Source organism: Nicotiana tabacum, chromosome 3 (genome assembly GCF_000715075.1).
Source record: "Nicotiana tabacum cultivar K326 chromosome 3, ASM71507v2, whole genome shotgun sequence".
Taxonomy (NCBI): domain Eukaryota; kingdom Viridiplantae; phylum Streptophyta; class Magnoliopsida; order Solanales; family Solanaceae; genus Nicotiana; species Nicotiana tabacum.
In genome coordinates, this window is record NC_134082.1 from 6746131 (window position 1) to 6766015 (window position 19885).

Sequence of the window (19885 nt, forward strand, 5' to 3'; positions counted from 1 at the left end):
CAAGATTGGTGGCCAAAGGATATGCTCAAAAGGAGGGAATTGATTACAATGAAGTGTTTTCTCCAGTTGTAAAACATTCCTCCATTAGAATTATATTGGCTTTGGTAGCACAATTGGATTTGGAACTAGTTTAGATGGATGTAAAAACTGTGTTTTTACATGGAAACTTGGAGGAGGAAATCTACATGACTCAGCCAGAAGGATTCAAAGTTGTTGGAAAAGAAAATATGGTGTGCAAACTTGAAAAATCGTTGTACGGATTGAAACAATCTTCTAGACAATGGTACAAGCGATTTGACGAGTTTATGTTGCGGCAAGGGTACAAGAGAAGCAAATACGATCATTGTGTGTATTTGCACAAGCTTAACGATGGTTCCTTTGTATATCTTCTCCTATATGTTGATGATATGTTGATAGCTTCCAAGAATTCGGAAGAAATTGATAAGTTGAAGATTCAACTAAAGAAGGGGTTCGAGATGAAGGATTTGGGTGAGGTAAAGAAAATTCTTGGCATGGAGATAATTAGAGATAGACGTTCAAAGAAACTCTATTTATCTCAAAAGGAATATTTGAAGAGAGTACTTCAACGTTTTGGCATAGATGACAAGACTAAGCCAGTTAGTACTCCATTTGCTTCCCATTTTAAGATAAGTACTATTATGTCGCTAATGGATGAAGCTGAACGAGAGTATATGTCAAAGGTACCATACGCAAATGTTGTTGGTAGCTTGATATATGCAATGGTTTGCACAAGGCCTGACATTTCACAAGCTGTTGGAGTTATTAGCAGATATATGCACAATCCAGGGAAGGAGCATTGGCAAGCTGTGAAGTGGATTCTACGGTATATTCATAATACTGTAGATGTCGGGTTAGTTTTTGAGCAGGAAGACAATCAGTTTATAGTTGGATATTGTGACTCAGATTTTGCGGGTGATCTGGACAAACGAAGATCAACTACTGGTTATGTGTTTACTTTTGCAAAGGCACCAGTTAGTTGGAAGTCTACTTTGCAGTCAACAGTTGCTTTGTCTACAACAGAGGCAGAGTACATGGCTATTACAGAGACTGTGAAAGAGGCAATTTGGCTTCAAGGATTGATAAAGGAGCTTGGTGTTGAACAAAAAGGATCACAATTTTTTGTGATAGTCAAAGTGCTATTCAATTAGCGAAGAACCAAGTTTATCATGCAAGGACGAAGCACATTGATGTTCGGTATCATTTCGTACGAGAAATCATAGAAGAAGGTGGAGTCACAGTGAAGAAAATTCATACTACGGAGAATCCTGCTAATATGCTGACAAAGGTGGTGACTGCGGTCAAGTTTCAACATTGTTTGGATTTGATCAACATTGTTGAAAACTGAAGATTGAAGATGAAGACACAATCAAAATTTGTTATTGAGAGAAAATTGAAGATGTGAAATTTTGCCAAGGTGGAGATTTGTTGAATTTGGCAAATCTTTTGTCCCACATCGGTGGGAAAAGAAGGGTTGGGGGATTTTCCCCCTATAAAAGAAGGTTTAATGTTTAGGATTTATACGCATCTCTCATTTGTCTTCTCATCTGTTTAAGACATTTGTATCTTCTCTCTTTAGTATTATTTCACTTGTATTTTTGGAGTGGAATAAAATATTGCTTGTGTCCGAGGAGTAGGCAAAATTAGTCGAACCTCGTAAATTCTGGTGTTCCCTTTATTGTTGCTTTATTGTCTTATTTATTATTTGGTGGCTGTCATAATTTTTGGTATAGTAGTTGTGACTTATTCACACTATATACATTTGGCTTCCGCAACAGAAGCTTACTGATGCTGCTAACAGCTTAGGGGGTAAACTTAAGCACTACACTTAAGAGTCACTTGAACCTTATGCTTTATGATTTTAACATTCGCATTTTTCACTTTACTTCTTTGGTAACTCGAGCTGCTAAGCTTATGTTCTCATTGCAGTTGCACGAAGTACATTGAAGCACATATGTAGAGACTATGAGATTTACCGGTGGCCACGTGTTAAATCAAGAAAGCATAACTGCTTCCTCTCTCAAGCGGAGTTATTACAAGCTGTTGATAGACAACCTTCAGATTCTGGTGCGAGACACCAACAATATGTTGATTTTTCTCCTAGAAGTGGCGCAAAATCCGCAACAAATTCAAAGGAATTGCATGTTCCCATGCAAAGTGAGAATTTCATAAGCGTTAAGGTAACTTATGGAAATCGAACAGTGAGGTTCCCACTCTCATTTTCATCGGGGAAAAGGAATTTGGAAGAAGAAGTAGAAAAGAGAATAAAGTTAGTTGGAAATTCGTCGATCAGGTATGAAAATGAAGAGAAAGATTTGATATTGATAACTTGTGATTCGGACTTGCACCATGCAATGCACACATCAAGATCATTAGGTAGGACCATCATAAAGATGTTGGTGGAGATTGAACTTGACTACAATCACATAATTGACTCCTGTTAAAGTCTCATTGCCGCCCATTAGTTGAAATGGCATGTTTGAATGCAAAGCAAATCTGTCAAGAAAAGTGGAAGTACTAGTTCAAGAAGCTCCACAATACTTTGACTGATCAACATGAAGCTGATACAAAAGAATTTACAACTTATAACACAGTTGAAGGAACAAATCAGGAAAAGCATAAAGCAACTGCTCATAGGCCTATTGAGGGAAAGAAAGTGGAAAATTCTCAACTAGAGGAGCAAAACAATGCACTTTGAACTTGTTTTTCTTTCATCCCATGTGCATCAACTTGTTGCGCCTCACCACTGGCAGCCACTGAGGTAGGTATAAAGACTGGAGAATTTGAATTTTCTGCATTACAGTTGAAGTTGCACCACCATCTACTCTTTCTTCACTGTTATGTAAAGTGAATACACATGTAGCCTCACCTCCAAATGCGTCGATTGGCTGAATTCTTGGTGCGTGTGAATTCCATCAGCCTGCATCACAATTATAACTCTATGCTGGGCTGATTGTGAAAGATATATAAAAACTTGAAAAAGCTGAGATATAAAGTAACCTCTACTATTTTCATATAGTACAGAGGTTGCCGACCTTTTGTTTCAGTTACTTCTTGCAATCCTCCAAATCCACTTCCTACAGCACTATTCTCATCGTTGCGGAGAGTCAGCATCCCAAAAAAGATATGATATGCAAACAACTAAAGCCATGCCCAAAAAAGAAAAGAAAAAGTATACAATAACAACAATTTGAAAGAACAAATGCTGGAGTATATTTACCCACAAAATGAAGAAAAGAAGAAAAGGAGAATGTATTAGATGCATTTGGATGTATTCCTTACATGCATTCTGCAAAAGATAATTACACATATAATGAATGAAATGGAGGAGGTAATAAGTTTGTATATACTCACATATTTTCTCAGTGTAAAAGTGCTCAAGACTTATGAACAAGGACCTGAATCCTGTCTTCTCCCATCGTATCTTCAACATCTTGCTTAATCTTCAGAGCAGATTCTTCAAGTTGAGGGCTCCACTTCAGTTCGATACTTTTTAATGAACAAATATCCCCGAAACTAGGCGGAATCTCCTCAAGCTTACGACAGTCCCGCAGTCGTAATTTCTCAAGCGCAGGAAAGGATTCCTCTCTAACCTCCCACTTAGCAAGATTCACTCGCTGCAATGTCAAACATTTGAGATTCTGGAAGGTGTCTTCCTCCCCCATGTTCCATTCTTCCCCCTCGATGATTGCGTCTTTAAGGTACAGCTCTTCAAGGTTGGACAGTATTCCTATTGTTGATAGTGAATCAGATGTCAGAGGAAACTCACGCAAACACAACATTTTCACACTCGAAGGGAAGTGAAAATCCCAAAGCCGATTTGTCGCTATAGAGAGCGCACTATCAATTGAATTTGAACTTATAAAAGTTACTTCGAGAGATTCTAGTTCATTTAAGAAGTCCAATTTCGGGAACCAATATCGCCCTGTTGAACAATCCCATGATTCCTTGAGATCAAATCGAAGCTCGTGAAGATTGGGAAACCTTTTGAAAATATCCTCTGTGTCTTTTGAATGGGAAACTTCGAGTCCCCGTAATAATCTCATGCTCTCTGACTTTGAGTCCTCTGCTACCAGTATTGACTCATTCTTATCCAAATCAAAGAAGGAACAATTATATATAGCCAGCACTCGCAACTTTACAAGATTCCAAATTGTTGGTAATAATACCAAGGGTGGTCCATATTTATTCACCCACAGAGTTTCCAAATTCAAGAGATTTGAAAAAGGCGAAAGAGATTTAACTTTTGTCCGAATGTTTAAGTACCTCAAATGAACCAATGTGCATATTTCATTCAACAAAGAATCATTCACCAGAATAAAAGAGTCATCCAGTTGCAACACTCTAAGAAGCCTCAAGTGTCTTAGGTGACAGATATCATTAAGACTATTGTCACCAAACTTGTGTCCAGTTATCCTCAAAGAATAGAGGTGTTTACCAGAATGCATATTGTTACACCACTCACGATATGCAATGTTCATTTGACGTGGCATCAAATCTGAAGAAGATGATGATGGAGCACTTGAACTTATCAAGTCAAACAACTTTTCCTCTCTTGCTTTTATCAAACAAAACTCATGCACAAGATCATGAATTTGGCAAGTCCGATCGTCACCTATTTTATTAAAAGAATTTACCAAGCTACTGGAAAATAAATTATCCAGATAAATCCCAACCACTTCTTCCACACTCTTCATATCTCTCTGCTCCAAAAATCCTTCAGCAGGCCATAAAATTTCCAAATTACGGACTGGAATTACTTCGTCCTTCGGAAAACTTGCAAGGTGAATCAAGCACGACTTTAAGGGATCAGGTAAATTATCATAACTTAATGCTATAACCCTCATCACGTCCTCTTCTTTTTGGAAAATAAAGGAATTCAAATTATTTCGAACTTCAAGCCACACACTCCTTTTCTTTTCCTTCCCTGCAATGACTCCAGCAATCAAATCAACCACCAAAGGAAGCCGTTTGCAGTTTTGGACTATCTCTTCTCCAACATCCAGTAGTTCATCAGGGCAACTTTCTTTTCCAAAGACCTTTTTCTCTAATAACTCCCAACTTTCTTCCTGTGTTAGCAATCGAAGGTCAAGAGGGTCACTATGGCGTTGTGCATCCATAGCCACTTTCTTTTCTCGAGTTGTCAAAATAATTCGACTTCCATTCTCAACTTCAGGAAAAGGTCTTGTCAACTCTTCCCATGCTGCATTGTCCCACAAATCATCTAAGACTATAAGGTACCTCTTTCCAAACAGATGTTTCCGTAGCTCATTAGCAACATCAATATTCTTACCGAATTTCGAAGATGAGCCAACAACTTGATTAAAAAGTTTTTTCAGCAACTCTATCTCGTCATACTTTTGATCGACTGTACACCATGCACGGATGTCAAAATGACCATAAACTGACTTATCATTATACACTTTGTACGCCAAAGTAGTTTTACCAGAACCCGGCATACCAGTGATCGAAATGACATCTAGCGTTTTTGGTCCACTGGTGAGCTTCCTAATTATCAAGTATGTCTCCTCTTTAAAACCTACGATTATTTTACCAGCTATTGATGACTTGCACTCAACTGGCTTGTTTGGAGAGTTCACAACAATGACGCCCATGTTCTTGGGAATCTTCTCAAATAAACTTGAGACTCTTTCTTTGATAAGATTGATCTTTTCTATGGCAAGGGGAAGTGAGAAAATAAGATGTAAGAGACCATTTTCTCTTCCAATAATTGAATTAATGATATCTTTTGTCTCGTATGCCACATCTAAAACACATGCCCAGAGATCTTTATACAATTTTTGCTCAACAATCCCGAAGAAAGATCTTATGAATTCTAGATCGTCTTTCACCAGCCTGATTTCTTCCTTTATCAAAGCAACTAAATAAGCATTGGAATTGAGCAAATCATTTAGGTGTCTAAGTAGAAGATGCATGAATAGGGGTGCATCACTCAAGGGAAAACAGAGTTGAGATGAGTCCGGGGCTTTCAAGTAAACATCTTTGAGTTCTCTCTTGAGGAGTTCAATATTTTCGAGCAAGCCTAGAGTTGCACTGTTTGTTTTATTGGTACTCTCTGCATTCTTTGATTTCACTTTTAAGTCGCGAGCAATAGCTGATACGTCTCTGGTAAGTGCTCCAACACATGCTAGGAATTCAAACAATTGGCCATTATGAACAAAATCCTTAGGCACATCAGTGAGAATGATTAATAGGAACTCTATCATGGTATGAATGTTTCGAGCCCCTGGAGTGCTAGCGGTAATAACATTTACCATGTGCTCTTGTAGATGAATCAGATATGCTCTAAGAATGTCCGGAGAGGTTTGTAGGAGCTGCTCAATGAAGCGTCCAACTTCTGCTGATTTTGAAGCTTTCAAATTTGTAAAACATATGTGCATAACCTCCAGTTCAATTGGAATAATCTTCAAGAGTAGATGTGCTAGTTTGAAGAGTCGAGAATCTCCAGGAAACTGATCATCCCAATGGAAGCGTCCTACTCTCTGAGCCATTAGTTGAAACTGAGGTAGGACATGTTCAACAATCTCATGCCCAACACAACCATTCACTATCAACCCATGGAAATCTCTTATGTTGGCACATACATTCTGAAGAATCTCATATTCAGTCACGAATGGAGAAAGTTGTTCAGCCCAATACTTGGAAAGATGAGGGAGATTCTGGAGGAGGAAGTCCAACTGCTCCCCAGTCATGGAGGCACTTGATTTAGCAAGATAACATGAGCCGATACAATATTCCATATTCTCCACCAGGCGAGGATGGATATGATGCATGCCTTGTTTGAACTGCATGTAGTAGCCAAAATCATATAAAATTGTTTCAACTTCTTGTCTTCTGCGAGTCATTATATAATTAAAATTTTCCATATTTGAATAAGAAAGCTGGACATATGTACAAAAGAATGCCAGCTTCAATTTTAGCTTTTTAATTAGATCCACGTCAACTGCTTTTTGATTTTCTTCATTCTTTAAGCTCTCTATGAAATCCAGAATATTGACAATGTCCTTGCGAAGAGAAGAAAGTGACACCTGCCAAAAAGACCAAACATTATATCAAATTCTCCCAAAGAAAGACTGGTTAATTCTCTATATATTATGTTCTTAGAGTTTGAGCAACTGCTTATGTATCCAAAATAAGCATGTCAAGAAAATGGTTTACTATGCATATGTTGAAGGAGGGAATAATCACAACATACTTCACGGATTTCAATGTCTTCAACCATAGGTTCCTTTGCTGAAGTGGAAGGAGTAAGTTTTTGCAAATAAATACCAATAGCATCAAGATACGCTCCACAAAGCCCGTGAAATCCTACAATAGCTACACCTTCTTTCATCACAAGTGAAAATGGGGTTCCACCGGCATCAGACCCAAATGGTCCATAATTATTTGCATTAGTTATAAAACATAGAGATTTTATAACGCAATGGCCATTATAACATCCAAATGTCCCCTTGATGCCTGTTAAATATTCCAATGGAGTTGCCTCAATAACAACCTGAGATTATTGCAAATCACATATCGGTTAAATAAGTAGCAGAGTCGGGAATTTTGATAAGAATTCCGAAAAGTGCAAGAAGGTCATATTAAGATTCGAAATTTGTGACCTAAAGTAAATTTGGACACTTAATTGAATCCTCTCACTGCAAAGGAAGCGGCAAACTTAAATATGAATCAACCGGTGCATTCATATCTTCGACTTGAAAGATACCAATATAATATAGATTTTACGTTGTGTGCACTGGAACTGCGAAAAGTTGCGACACTATCATATTAAGTTGACCAATAATGTTATTTTTCATATCAAGAGCCTGGTAAGGTAACTTGAAGGCCGTAAGATAAAAAAATTACATGATATAGCTGGTTCAATTGTCTTGATAATTAATTATTATTTTTAATAATTTAAGCTCATTAATAGGACATGACACAAATTTAACTTGAGAAAAATGTTCCAATCATGAGAAATAAATATGTCGACCATAATATTTTTGGACTTACCTTATTTATTCGACCTCCATTCCCACCAAACTTTGGTGAGTCTATGGTAGTACCTTGTTCAGTAATGGTTTTGAACATGATGGAGTCTATACAACCTCCATGAGCAATCAATATTTCTTTAATGTGACTTTTCAACTTGTAATTCCATTCTGATCCACCAGTGCCTCCCCATGGCCCCACCAATATCGAGCCCACTTGATCGTAACTCACTTGATTTCCCTTCACATACATAACAAATTAGATCAATGGCTCCATTATCAAATTTTATCCCTATATTGGTAGTATTATTTTGCAGTGAACAAAAAAACAGAATGAATAAAAGAAGAGATGGCAAGGTACCATTGTTGGCAATTTACTTTTACTTTTTGTTATTTTCCCTTTCTTATGGTCACTTGATCCTGATCCCTATATAAGGTGTCAGAAGAATAACATAAATTGATTAATGAAAGGGATCTCAATTAAGGAAGTAGAGGTGATTAAGCAAACAAGCGAATAATCACAACATACGTCATGGATTTCAATTATTTCTTCAACCATAGGTTCATTTGGCTCAATTGTTTCATCTTCAAGTTCCTGTGCTGAAGCAGGGGGAGTATATTTCAGCAAATAAACACCAACAGCATCAAGGTACGCTCCACAACGCCCGTGAAATCCCACAATAGCTACACCTTCTTTCATCACAAGTGAAAATGGGGTTCCACCACCCTCAGACCCAAATGGTCCATAATTCTTTACATTAGTTGTAAAACATAGAGATTTTATAACCGAATAGCCATCAAAACATCCTAATGTACCCTTGATGCCCGTTAAATGTTCCAATGGAGTTTCCTCAAAAACAACCTGAGATTATTACAAATCACATATCGGTTAAATAAGTAGCAGAGTCGGGAATTTGAAAAGAATTAGAAAATTGCAAGAATGTCATATTAGGATTCATAATCGGTGACCTAAAGCAAATTTGGGCACTTAGTTTAAAACCTCTCAATGCAAAGGAACCGGCAAACTTAAATATGAAGCAATGGGTGCATTCATATCTTTGACTTGAAAGATGCTTATGTAACTATAGATTTTATGTTGTGTATACTAAAAATGCAAAAATTTGCTACACTATCATATTAAGTTGACCAATAATGTGATTTATTCATATCAAGAGCCTGGTAAGATAACTTGAACGCCGTAAAATAAATGAATTACTTGCTATAGTTGGTTCAATTGTCTTGATAATTAATTATTGTTTTTACATAATTTAAGCTCATTGCTATGACATGATACAAATTTAACTTGAGAAGAATGTTCCAATCATGAGAAATAAATATGTCGACCATAATATTTTTGGACTTACCTTATTTATTCGACCTCCATTCCCACCAAATTTTGGTGAGTCTATGGTAGTACCTTGTTCAGTAATGGTTTTGAACATGATGGAGTCTATACAACCTCCATGAGCAATCAATATTTCTTTAATGGGACTTTTCAACTTGTAATTCCATTCTGATCCACCTGTGCCTCCCCATGGCTCCACCAATATTGAGTCCGCTTGATCGTAACTCACTTGATTTCCCTTCACATACATAACAAATTAATCAATGGCTCCATTATAAAATTTTATCCCTATATTGGTAGTATTATTTTGCAGCAAACCAAAAAGAAATAAAAAATAAAAACAAAATGAATATAGATACATTCATGTAAACGAAGAGATGGCAAGGTACCATTGTTGGCAATTTACTTTCATTTTTTGTTATTTTCCCTTTCTTATCCCTATATAAGGTGTCAGGAGAGTAACATAAATTAATTGCTTAATGAAAGGGATCTCAATTAAGGAAGTAGAGGTGATTAAGCATACAAGCGAATAATCACAACATACGTCATGGATTTCAATTATTTCTTCAACCATGGGTTCATTTGGCTCAATTGTTTCATCTTCAGGTTCTTGTGCTGAAGCAGGTGAAGTAAGTTTCTGCAAATAAACACCAATAGCATCAAGGTACGCTCCACAACGCCCGTGAAATCCCTCAATAGCTCCACCTTCTTTCATCACAAATGAAAATGGGGTTCCACCATCCTCAGACCCAAATGGTCCATAATTCTTTGCATTAGTTATAAAACATAAAGAGTTTATAACCAAATGGATACCACAACCTCTAAATGTCCCCTTGATGCCTGTTAAATATTCCGATGGAGACGCCTTAATAACAACCTGAGATTATTGCAAATCACATATCAATGAGATAAGCAGAGTGAGAAATTCTAACAAGAATTCAGAGAAAGGTGCAAGAATGTCACATTAGGATTCGAAATTAACAGGTGCATTCATATCCTTATCTTGAAAGATGCTTACAGCAACAACAACAATCCAGCATAATCCTATTAAGTTGGGTCTAAGCAGGTTAATGTGTGCGCATACACAGTTTCCGAAAGACCCTGGCTAACTTGAAAGATGCTTATATAACTATATGATTATGCTGCGTACACTGAAAATGATGCAAAAAGTTGCCACACTATCATGTTAAGTTGATCTATAGCCTGTTATTTTCATATCAAGAGCATGATAAGGTAACTTGAAGGTTGTAAGCTAAATGAATAATCTGTTATAACTGGTTTAATTGTCTTGATAATTAACTGTTATTTTTACGTAATTTAAGCTCATTGCTATGACATGACACAAATTTAACTTGAGAAGAACGTTCCAATCATGAGAAATAAATATGTCAACCATAATTTTTCTGGACTTACCTTGTCTCTTCGACCTCCATCCCCACCAAACATTGGTGAGTCTATGGTAGTACCTTGTTCGGTAATGGTTCTGAACATGATGGAGTGTATAAAATCTCCATGAGCAATCAATATTTCTTTGATGGGACTTTTCAGCTTGTAATTCCATTCTGATCCACCGGTGTTACCCCCCCATGGCTCCACCAGTATTGAGTTCGTTTGATTACAACATACGTCATGGATTTCAATTTCTTCAACCACAGGTTCATTTGGCTCAATGTTTTTAGCTTCAGGTTCCTTTGATAAAGTGGGAGGAGTAAGTTTCTGCAAATAAACACCAATAGCATCAAGGTATGCTCCACAACGACCGTGAAATCCCACAATAGCTCCACCTTCTTTCATCACAAGCGAAAATGGGGTTCCAGCCTCACACCCAAATGGTCCATAATTCTTTGCATTAGTTATAAAACATAGAGATTTTACAACCGAATAGCCACCACAATATCCAAATGTCCCCTTGATGCATGTTAAATATTCCAATGGAGTTTCCTCCATAACAACCTGAGATTATTGCAATCGGTTAAATAAGTAGCAAAGTCGATAATTTTGACAAGAATTCAGAAAAGTACAAGAATGTCACAATAGGATCCAAAATCTGTGACCTAAAGCAAATTTGGACACTTTGCCACTTCCTTTGCATTGAGAGGATTCAACTAACTTAGATATATAAGAAAATTATATTTACCCTTTCTACATAATTTTTAGATGAAGGGGATTCAATCAAAACCTGTAACTCTGTTGGCCTTGTGTTAATCCCAAGTGAGGATCTATAGTGAAAGGAACCGGTGTGTTCATATCTTTGACTTGAAAGATGCTTATGTACTATAGAGTTAATGTTGTGTACAGTGAAAATGCAAAAAGATGCTAAACTATCATGTTAAGCTGACATATAACATGTCATTTTTCATATTTTGATAATTAAATTTTTATTAAAAAGTTTAAGCTCATTCCTACGACATGACACAAGTTAACTTGAGAAGAACGTGCCAATCATGGGAAATAAATATGTTGACCACAATTTTTTTGGACCTACCTTGTCTCTTCGACCTCCATCCCCACCAAACTTTGGCGAGTCTATGGTAGTACCTTGTTCAATAATGGTCCTGAACATGATGGATTTTATACAATCTCCATGAGCAATCAATATTTCTTTAATGGGACTTTTCAGCTTGTAATACCATTCTGATCCACCAGCACCTCCCCATGGCTCCACCAATATTGAGTCTGCTTGGTCGTAACTCACTCGATTTCCCTTCACCTATATAACAAATCAATGGCTCCATTATCAAATTTTATCCCAATATTGGTAGTATTATTTTGCAGTGGAAAAAAAACATAATGAATATAGGCACAATCATGTAATAGAAGAGAAGGCAAGGTACCATTGTTGACGATTTGCTTTGATTTTTTTTCAATCCCTTTCTCTTAATATTTCTTATGATCATTCTATTTAAAGTTATTCATTCTATATAAGGAGTTAGAAGAGTAACACAAGTCATTAGTTTTACGAAAGGGATCCGTGCTTGTGTGTAAGTATGAGGTGAAGTAAAGGAAGCAGAGGTGATTAAGCAAAGGAGGAAATAATCACAACATATGTGAGAACTAGTTAATTTTATCGTATGGTCACAAAAAATTACCAGTGAGTTATTAAGCGATCATTTTATAAATTAGTCCATAATAAAAGGGATAATGCATAAAATCCTCCCCGGCCTATGACCATATTACCAGCTACACACATTTTCTTTTCGAGGGTCCTATTACCTCCCTGAACTTTTTTTAAGTAATATTATTTACCCCTTAAAAAGCAACAACCAGATGCGTGCAAGGTGGAGAAATACACGCGCCTAAAATGTGTATTTCTTATTTTCACCGTTTTCTCCTTCTTCCTTATTTTCCTATTTGCAGGCCTTCATTACCATATCCGGCCAAAAGGCAAAAACCTCATTTAATGGGTTTTATATAATACTTGTTTGATATTGTCAAATCTGGCCGGAGAACGAAACTCCGACGAAGACCCTTGCTCCAACGAAACTCCAGTGAACGAAACCGTTTTGACAATTCATAGGTTCTTACTGAATCATGCTCGTTGCTCCCTCTATTTGTAGCTCTGTTTCTATTATTAAACATATCTGCTTTTGATTTCTAGGTTGATTTTGTGTTGTTTTGAATTTTTGCTCCGGTATTTCACCGTTGAAACGACGTCCCCCTTGTTCGTGCGAGAAGAGGTTTAGAAGCGAAGGAGACCAATTAATTTGATGTAATTAATTCTGTAATGTCCCATCAAAAGATGACACTTGTACTTGTTAATCAATTTTAAAATTATTTTTATAACTTCCACTTGCCTTTAAGAGAGTGTGCACACTCTCTATGCCACGTCAGCATTTAAGGTGGTGTTTATTACACTTTAAAATAGTTCAGAGGGGTAATAGGACCCCCGAAAAGAAAAGGTGTGTAGTTGGTAATATGGTCATAGGTCGGGGAGGATTTTATGCATTATCCCTAAATAAAAAGGAGAAATATGACAAATACTTAATCTAATTTTTCATATGTCTGGCTTTTAGTTTTTTTAGGTCTATTTCATTTTCCTTTCTTTTTTTCCTTTTTAATTCCAAAATATAATGAAAAAAATAAGGACAGTTATTATTGTCATTATTCTTGTATGAACTTGAAAAAGAATTGGAGGTGTTGAGCAAATATGAAGGTTATTGATTACTGGGGTTTGATGATGATGTTGTAGTGAAATTGTAGTTGAAATTTAAGCTTGCTTGGGTCAGATTTGGTTGAGTTTTTGTTGAATTTTGAAACCCAAAATTAAATTTGAAGTTCTTGAAAAATGTGTGATAAAATGTTCATGAAATCAAGTGTGTTTTGGAAGAACGACTCATGAAAATCGGTCGTGAGAAAAGGTGTGTGGTTGAAAATTTTGATATAGATTGAGAGGGTACTTATACCTTTTCCCAACCAAAAACATTTAAAAAAAAAAAATAGTACCTGATAAATTACAATAAACATTAAACCCAAAGAGAAAAATGAAGGGAAGAAAGCAACCAAAGGAGGAAAAAGAAAAATGCTATTAAGAGTATCAAAGATTACGAGTACTGAGAAAAGTATGAACATACTATAAAATGAAGTGTTTTTTATTTATTTATTTATTCTTCCAATTATCTTATAACTTAATCTTTTTATCAAAAGATTGATAGAACCAATTATTAGTTGATTGATAAATTATTTTATTTGATTGTTCTTGGCTTATTGCTAATTGTTGTTTTTTTCCATTGAAAAGAGCTCTTCAATTCGAATTTAAGTGCGAAAGTTAGTTAAACTACTTGTGATCAGGATTAATTAAGAGAATATTGATTAGTTTTGTTATTTGATCGGCTTTATGCAATAATCAATCGTTATACTCATGAGAGCAAATTAATAAATTAAGAATCCGAAGTAATTGGAACTAGGGATGTACGAAGAAAATCGAGAAATCCCACAAAATCGATAATCAGAATCAAACTGGAAAACAAAATCAACTGTGATTTAGTTTCGTATTTGATAAATGATGAAAAGTGCATATTTTTGAGTATATTTGCATATTAATTCTTATGTGAGCCGCAGGAATTTACGTGGTTTTCGAAGTGAAATATACTCATTATGTGTTTCTTATGTGTAGGAACGAGTTTGGATGATAAATGATCAAAAGATGATAATTCGACACAAAAAGAAGAGATGGAAAGAATTGGGAGCTCGCCCAATTTCGTGCGTGGTACGAAAACGGATGCGAAAAAGGAGAAAAATGAAGGCACAAAACAACGAAGCGAAGTGAAGGTACGGATCGCTTCGCGAACTGGAAAATTGCAAAAACTGAGTCTGCGTCCAAGTTCGCACGTTGCACGAAAGTTGACGCGCCCTCCAGCTCTCATATCCGACTTTGGATTGCCTTGGACTGCCCTCCACCCTACCTAGATCATATAAATACATCCTAAAACTACTTTGGAAGGGATGAGACACTACTTTAGGATTACACAGCATCTTTGGAGGCAAGAATACACTGGGAGCAAGGAGGAAGATTTAACCACAAGTTTTTCCATTCTTCTTCCTATTTTCTATTGTTGGTTATGAATTTTAGTATTGTATTTTCACATACTATTATGAGTAGATAATTTATTATTTAGGGTTTTGATGGAACCTTTTGGAGGATGAATTCTTTTTATGTTTGAATATAATTTGGCCTTTGAATTTCTTTACTTGTTCAACTACGTGCTTATTTCTGTTGATTGAATGGCCATCAATTTACTGTGCCTATTTATTATGTATTGCTTGGGAAATGGTACATATTTAGGTAGGTGTTGAATACCGTCACTCTTAACTTATACGAGGAATCAATGCATCAGGTTTAAAGGTGGGTTTAGGAATAACAAAGTCTTGACGTGGTCATAGTGCGCAATAAGATTATGTCAGTTAGCGTAGTTCGGGAGAATATATCTAGTAAATTATTGTAGTTGCTCGGGAGAGAATTACGACAACTGAAGTGCTCACGATCAGTAAAGAATAATTAGGCAAAATTATAGGAGACATAGCGGGAAGGATTCTAACAATTGGGGAAATCATAACTCTAGACCTCCTTAATCTTGTCTCCAACTCTTAGTATCTTTATTTGTTAATTTTCTATTTTAATTTGTTATTGAATTAGTTAGACATAGCAATTTTCATCTTTATAACTTAGAAATTGTTCGAACTTGTCTTCTTGGTAATCGTGAATAGTTATAGTTAAACTTTAGTTCTCTGTGGGATTCGACTCCTGACTTTTAGAACGGATTATATTTGCAACGACCGCTTATCCTTTTTAGGACTAGAGTTGGGCATGATCAAATTTTGGCGTTGTTGTCAGGATGCTAACGGTATAGCTGTAGGTGTACATATTTCTTGGTTGCAAGTTTGAACTTTTATTTTTGTTTTCTTGTATTTGATTTTTTTTGTTTTACTTGTTGATTTTAAAAACATGGAATCTTGGAATTATGAGATTTTTGATATTAGTAATACTACCTTTAATCCTCCTTATGCATATTGTGGAGGAAACTACCCATGGCAAAATTATCAAAATATTTTCGAGAGCGAGTTACGTCCACCAATTCAATCTTATATGTGGAATATGTGTGATATGTGTGATGGTCAAGATGGTCATTTTCATGGTTGTGAATATATTTCTTATCCTCTCCCAACCACTTACTATGATGGTTCTACTTTTTCTTGTTAAGTAACTAGGAACAAAGAACCCATGGATGATAATATGAAAGAGATCAAGGATATGCTAAGGTGCCTTGTGGAACAAAATAATGAGAACAACTGCACATACAAATGCAAGATGCTACTATTCGCAACCTGGAGGCACAAGTGAGTCAACTAGTTGAAGTATTTAATGCTCAACAAGACAATATTGTGAATAATAGCCAAGAAGAGCATGAATAAGATACCGAAATTGAGGTGCTAAGGAAGGAGGTCATAGTAGAACACCAACAATCAATCGAACTAGATTTTGAGGATGTCGATGTTATAGAAAAGATACTAGAGTCAACCAAGGACATTGATGATACATATTTAATTGACTCTAGTGTCATGGGTTTTGACGATGTTGACAGTCCCACTGTTCATGTAGTTGAGCGCATTGATCCACACTCCAAGCATTTTTTCATATTGTGTTTGGATGATGATATGGAAATAAAAGTCATCTAAGCCAATTGAGAAGTCAAGGAATGAGGAACAAGGTGCCCATATTTGGAATTTTTCTTGACAAAAAGTCAGGATTACATACCTCATGCAGAGGCTAAGAAGTGCAGAATACTACATTATTTTCTTGGGGCAGTTAGATTTATTCCACCACTCTTGGAACATAGTAGAAACCTTAGAAGCAAAACTTTGGTCCAGTTCATAAGTTCAAAGTGGATACAAAAAGTAGTTTACGTCGTGCCACAACGTTAAATCAAGCACTTGTTGGGAGACAACCCAGCTTTACTGCTTTCTTATAAATATATATATATATATATATATATATATATATATATATATATATATATATATATATATATATTTTAATTTATTATTTTTGTAGTGTCGATTTTTGATTTTCTAGGAGCATGGAAAGCAAAGTTATTGGAAGAATGCAACAACAAACCAGATGGTTAGGACTAAGTGTGAGGTATTCGCATAAAGAACCTGGCCTAGGAGAAGTCTAAATACCCCATGAGTTGCTAGTGCTTCGGCCTCTAGCCTACCAGGGAGTTTCTTTTACCCTCTTATTAGTTATGGCGTACATTGGGAACAATGCACAATTTTAAGTATAGGGTAAGAAGATTGTCTGGATGACTTTCTGTGCTATTTTAGTTGTGTTAGTTTAATTGAATAATTTTTTTTTATTTAGAAAAATAGAAGAAAAATAAATAAATTGGATTTTTCCTGACGATGGATCTCTTGGACAACCTTCTTGAGGGATTAAGGTCCATTGAAAAAAAATCTAAAATAGTTTTTCTAGTTAGCCGTAGGCAGATAATAATCTCCCTTGGTTTTTCTTTTGGCATCGGTTCTTTTCCAAGGGATGTAACTTGAATCGGATAGTTTTTTTATATTTTTTATATTTTTTTAGGAAATCGAGGGAAGAGAACTTGAGCATCTATGATTTTTGACATATTTTATATCGTGGCTTAGAGGTGGAGCATTTGAACTAAGTACTTTCTTTGTGATCTTTGTAATTATATGCCTTGAAAATATGTGTGGCTTTCTTTTGATACTGAGGCTCATCTTTCGACTCTTGTGATTAATTCCCATGTACTTAAATTTTATGATGATTGTGCTAGTTGCTTTAACTTGAGAGTCGAGTCCCAGCTATCCTGAGTGAGTCATGTGCATTGTGTGAGGTGAGATTTTGGTGTATTCTGTGCCATCCTTGCTAGTCTAGAACTTGCTCTGTGTGTGAGTCAAAGCGAAATGATTACGTCTTATAAGTTTGGGAAGTGATATAGGCTTTCTTTGATTGACAATTTTGCCTATTTGCCTAACAATGCTAATATTATCTGTAGTCAATCCTTTTGAGCCTATAAATCGTTTCTTTGGCAACCACATTACAAGCCGAACCCCTTTTGTTCTTAATCAAATCTTGTTGAACCTTTACCTCCAAAAGCACTTAAGTAGCTAGAAGACCAAATAAAGAGATTAGGGAGCTTTTGAGTGGAACCATAAAAAGGTCGAAAAGGTGCACTTGTGTATAAACAAAAAAAATACTATCCAAAAAATACCAAATTAAGGAGAGTGAAAGGAAAAAAAAAGAAAAAAAAATGAATAACACCTCCATATCTTTGTCTGAACTAGTAAATATCTATATGTTGATGTGCTTAATGAAGAAGGGCGTAAATGTGCATGTTTCATGGCAAGACATCGAATTGGTCCTGACAAGAAGGTATGCTTAAAAGTGAAGTGTAGGGTATTAAAGTGCTTAGGAGTGTTAGTCACTATTTTTTCAAATATATACTGCTCGTCAAATATATACTGCTCGTCCATAGGCTTAGGAGTGTTAGTCACCTATAAAGTCCCACTTGATCCTAAACTTTACGAGCTTAAATTAGTAGAGTCTTGCACTACGGGCAAGCCTATGGTACTAACTTGCGTGGCATAAGAGTGTCTTTGTGAGAGTGAGCGAATTCTTTATATATTTGAGTCCTTAAACTATACTTGAATTTATATTGAGTGTGGACTACTTTCTCTATGTGGTTTGTGGGTGAGGGCACATGATTTGCAAAGGATTGGTAGAGACCTTGATTTTTGAGTAGGCACAAGGAGCGAGTCATAGTGTGGAATGCATTAGAGTCAAGTTTTGAGGTCAGGATGTTAGAAGAGTCACACAGATACTTTAAATAATCTTGGCATGAGTTTAAAATATGAGTAAATGTATGAAGAGTGCATATGTTGAGTTCTAAGCGTTGATATAAAACATTATCATTGGTATGATGTTCGAGTATGTTTTTGAAGGTATTTCTTTTCTATGCGCTTAATTTTAAGTTGCTCGAGGACGAGCAAGAGTTTAAGTGTAGGGTGGTGATAAATTATGAAAAGTACATATTTTTTAGTATATTTGCATATTAATTCTTGTGTGAGTTGTGGGAGTTTACATGGTTTTCAAAGTGAAATATACTCATTATGTGTTTCTTATGTGTAGGAACGAGTTGGATGATAAATAATCAAAAGATGATAATTCGACATAAAAAGAAGAGATGGAAAGAATTGGGAGCTCGTCCAATTTCGTGCGTGGCACGAAAACGGACGCAAAAAGGAGAAAAATGAAGGCACAAAACAACGAAGCGAAGTGAAGGAACGGATCGCTTCGCGAACTGGAAAATTGCAAAAGCTGAGTCTGCGTCCAAGTTCGCGCGCTGCACGAAAGTTGACTCGCCCTCCAGCTCTCCTATCCAATTTTGGATTGCCTTGGACGACCCTCCACCCTACCTAGGTCATATAAATACATCGTAAAACTACTTTGGAAGGGTAGAGACACTACTTTAAGGTTACATAACATCTTTAGAGGCAAGAATACACAAGGAGCAATGAGGAAAATAATGTGACGACCCAAAGGGTCATCACCTATTTTCTTATCCATTTCGAGCTTCCGAGGCCTTGAAAACCTCATTTACAGTCGCCTCGATTTGCGTGCGCAATCCGGGCACGTAGCCGGAAGCTCAAATATCAAATTTATGATAATTTGCTAAGTTTTGATATTAAAATGAATAAATTTTACTTCGGTCAATATTTTGGGTAAACGGACCCGGACCCGTGATTTGACGATCCTGGGAGGTCCGTAGGAAAATATGGGACATGGGCGTATGTCCGGAATTTGAATTTCGAGGTCCCAAGCTCGAGAAATGAATTTTTAAGTAAAAATTGTTTTCTGAAATTTGTTAAGGAAAAATTGAAATGAAGATTTATTAGAACGTGCTGGTATCGAGCCCGTATTTTGGTTTCGGCGCCCGGTACAGGTCTTATATGTGATTTAAGATATTTCTGTAAAGTTTGGTTAAAATCGAACGTCGTTTGAGGTGTTTCG

At 36.2% G+C, this 19885-nt stretch overlaps 1 protein-coding gene across 7 annotated transcripts in view; it reads right to left on the reverse strand.

Moving 5' to 3' along the window:
* Positions 1–2535: 2535 nt before the first annotated feature.
* The window catches only part of LOC142179384 (uncharacterized), a 38286-nt gene continuing 20936 nt past the window's right edge, over positions 2536–19885 (reverse strand). For 2 of the 7 annotated variants that reach the window (XR_012707377.1, XR_012707376.1), the window contains 11 exons: positions 11843–12067; positions 10771–11310; positions 9902–10234; positions 9377–9595; positions 8542–8874; positions 8374–8439; positions 8035–8253; positions 7235–7534; positions 3373–7067; positions 3054–3159; positions 2536–2938 (listed from right to left, as the gene is read on the reverse strand). Coding sequence is in view for 1 of the 7 variants with exons in the window: in XM_075249160.1 (XP_075105261.1) it covers positions 3396–7067; positions 7235–7534; positions 8035–8253; positions 8374–8439; positions 8542–8874; positions 9377–9595; positions 9902–10234; positions 10771–11310; positions 11843–12067 (5907 nt within the window). In the remaining 6 variants the exon portion in view is untranslated. Of the gene's footprint in view, positions 2939–3018; positions 7068–7234; positions 7535–8034; positions 8254–8373; positions 8440–8541; positions 8875–9376; positions 9596–9901; positions 10235–10770; positions 11311–11842; positions 12068–19885 lie in introns of all 7 variants that reach the window. The other 5 variants (XR_012707375.1, XR_012707378.1, XR_012707374.1 and 2 more) reach the window with 5 other exon arrangements.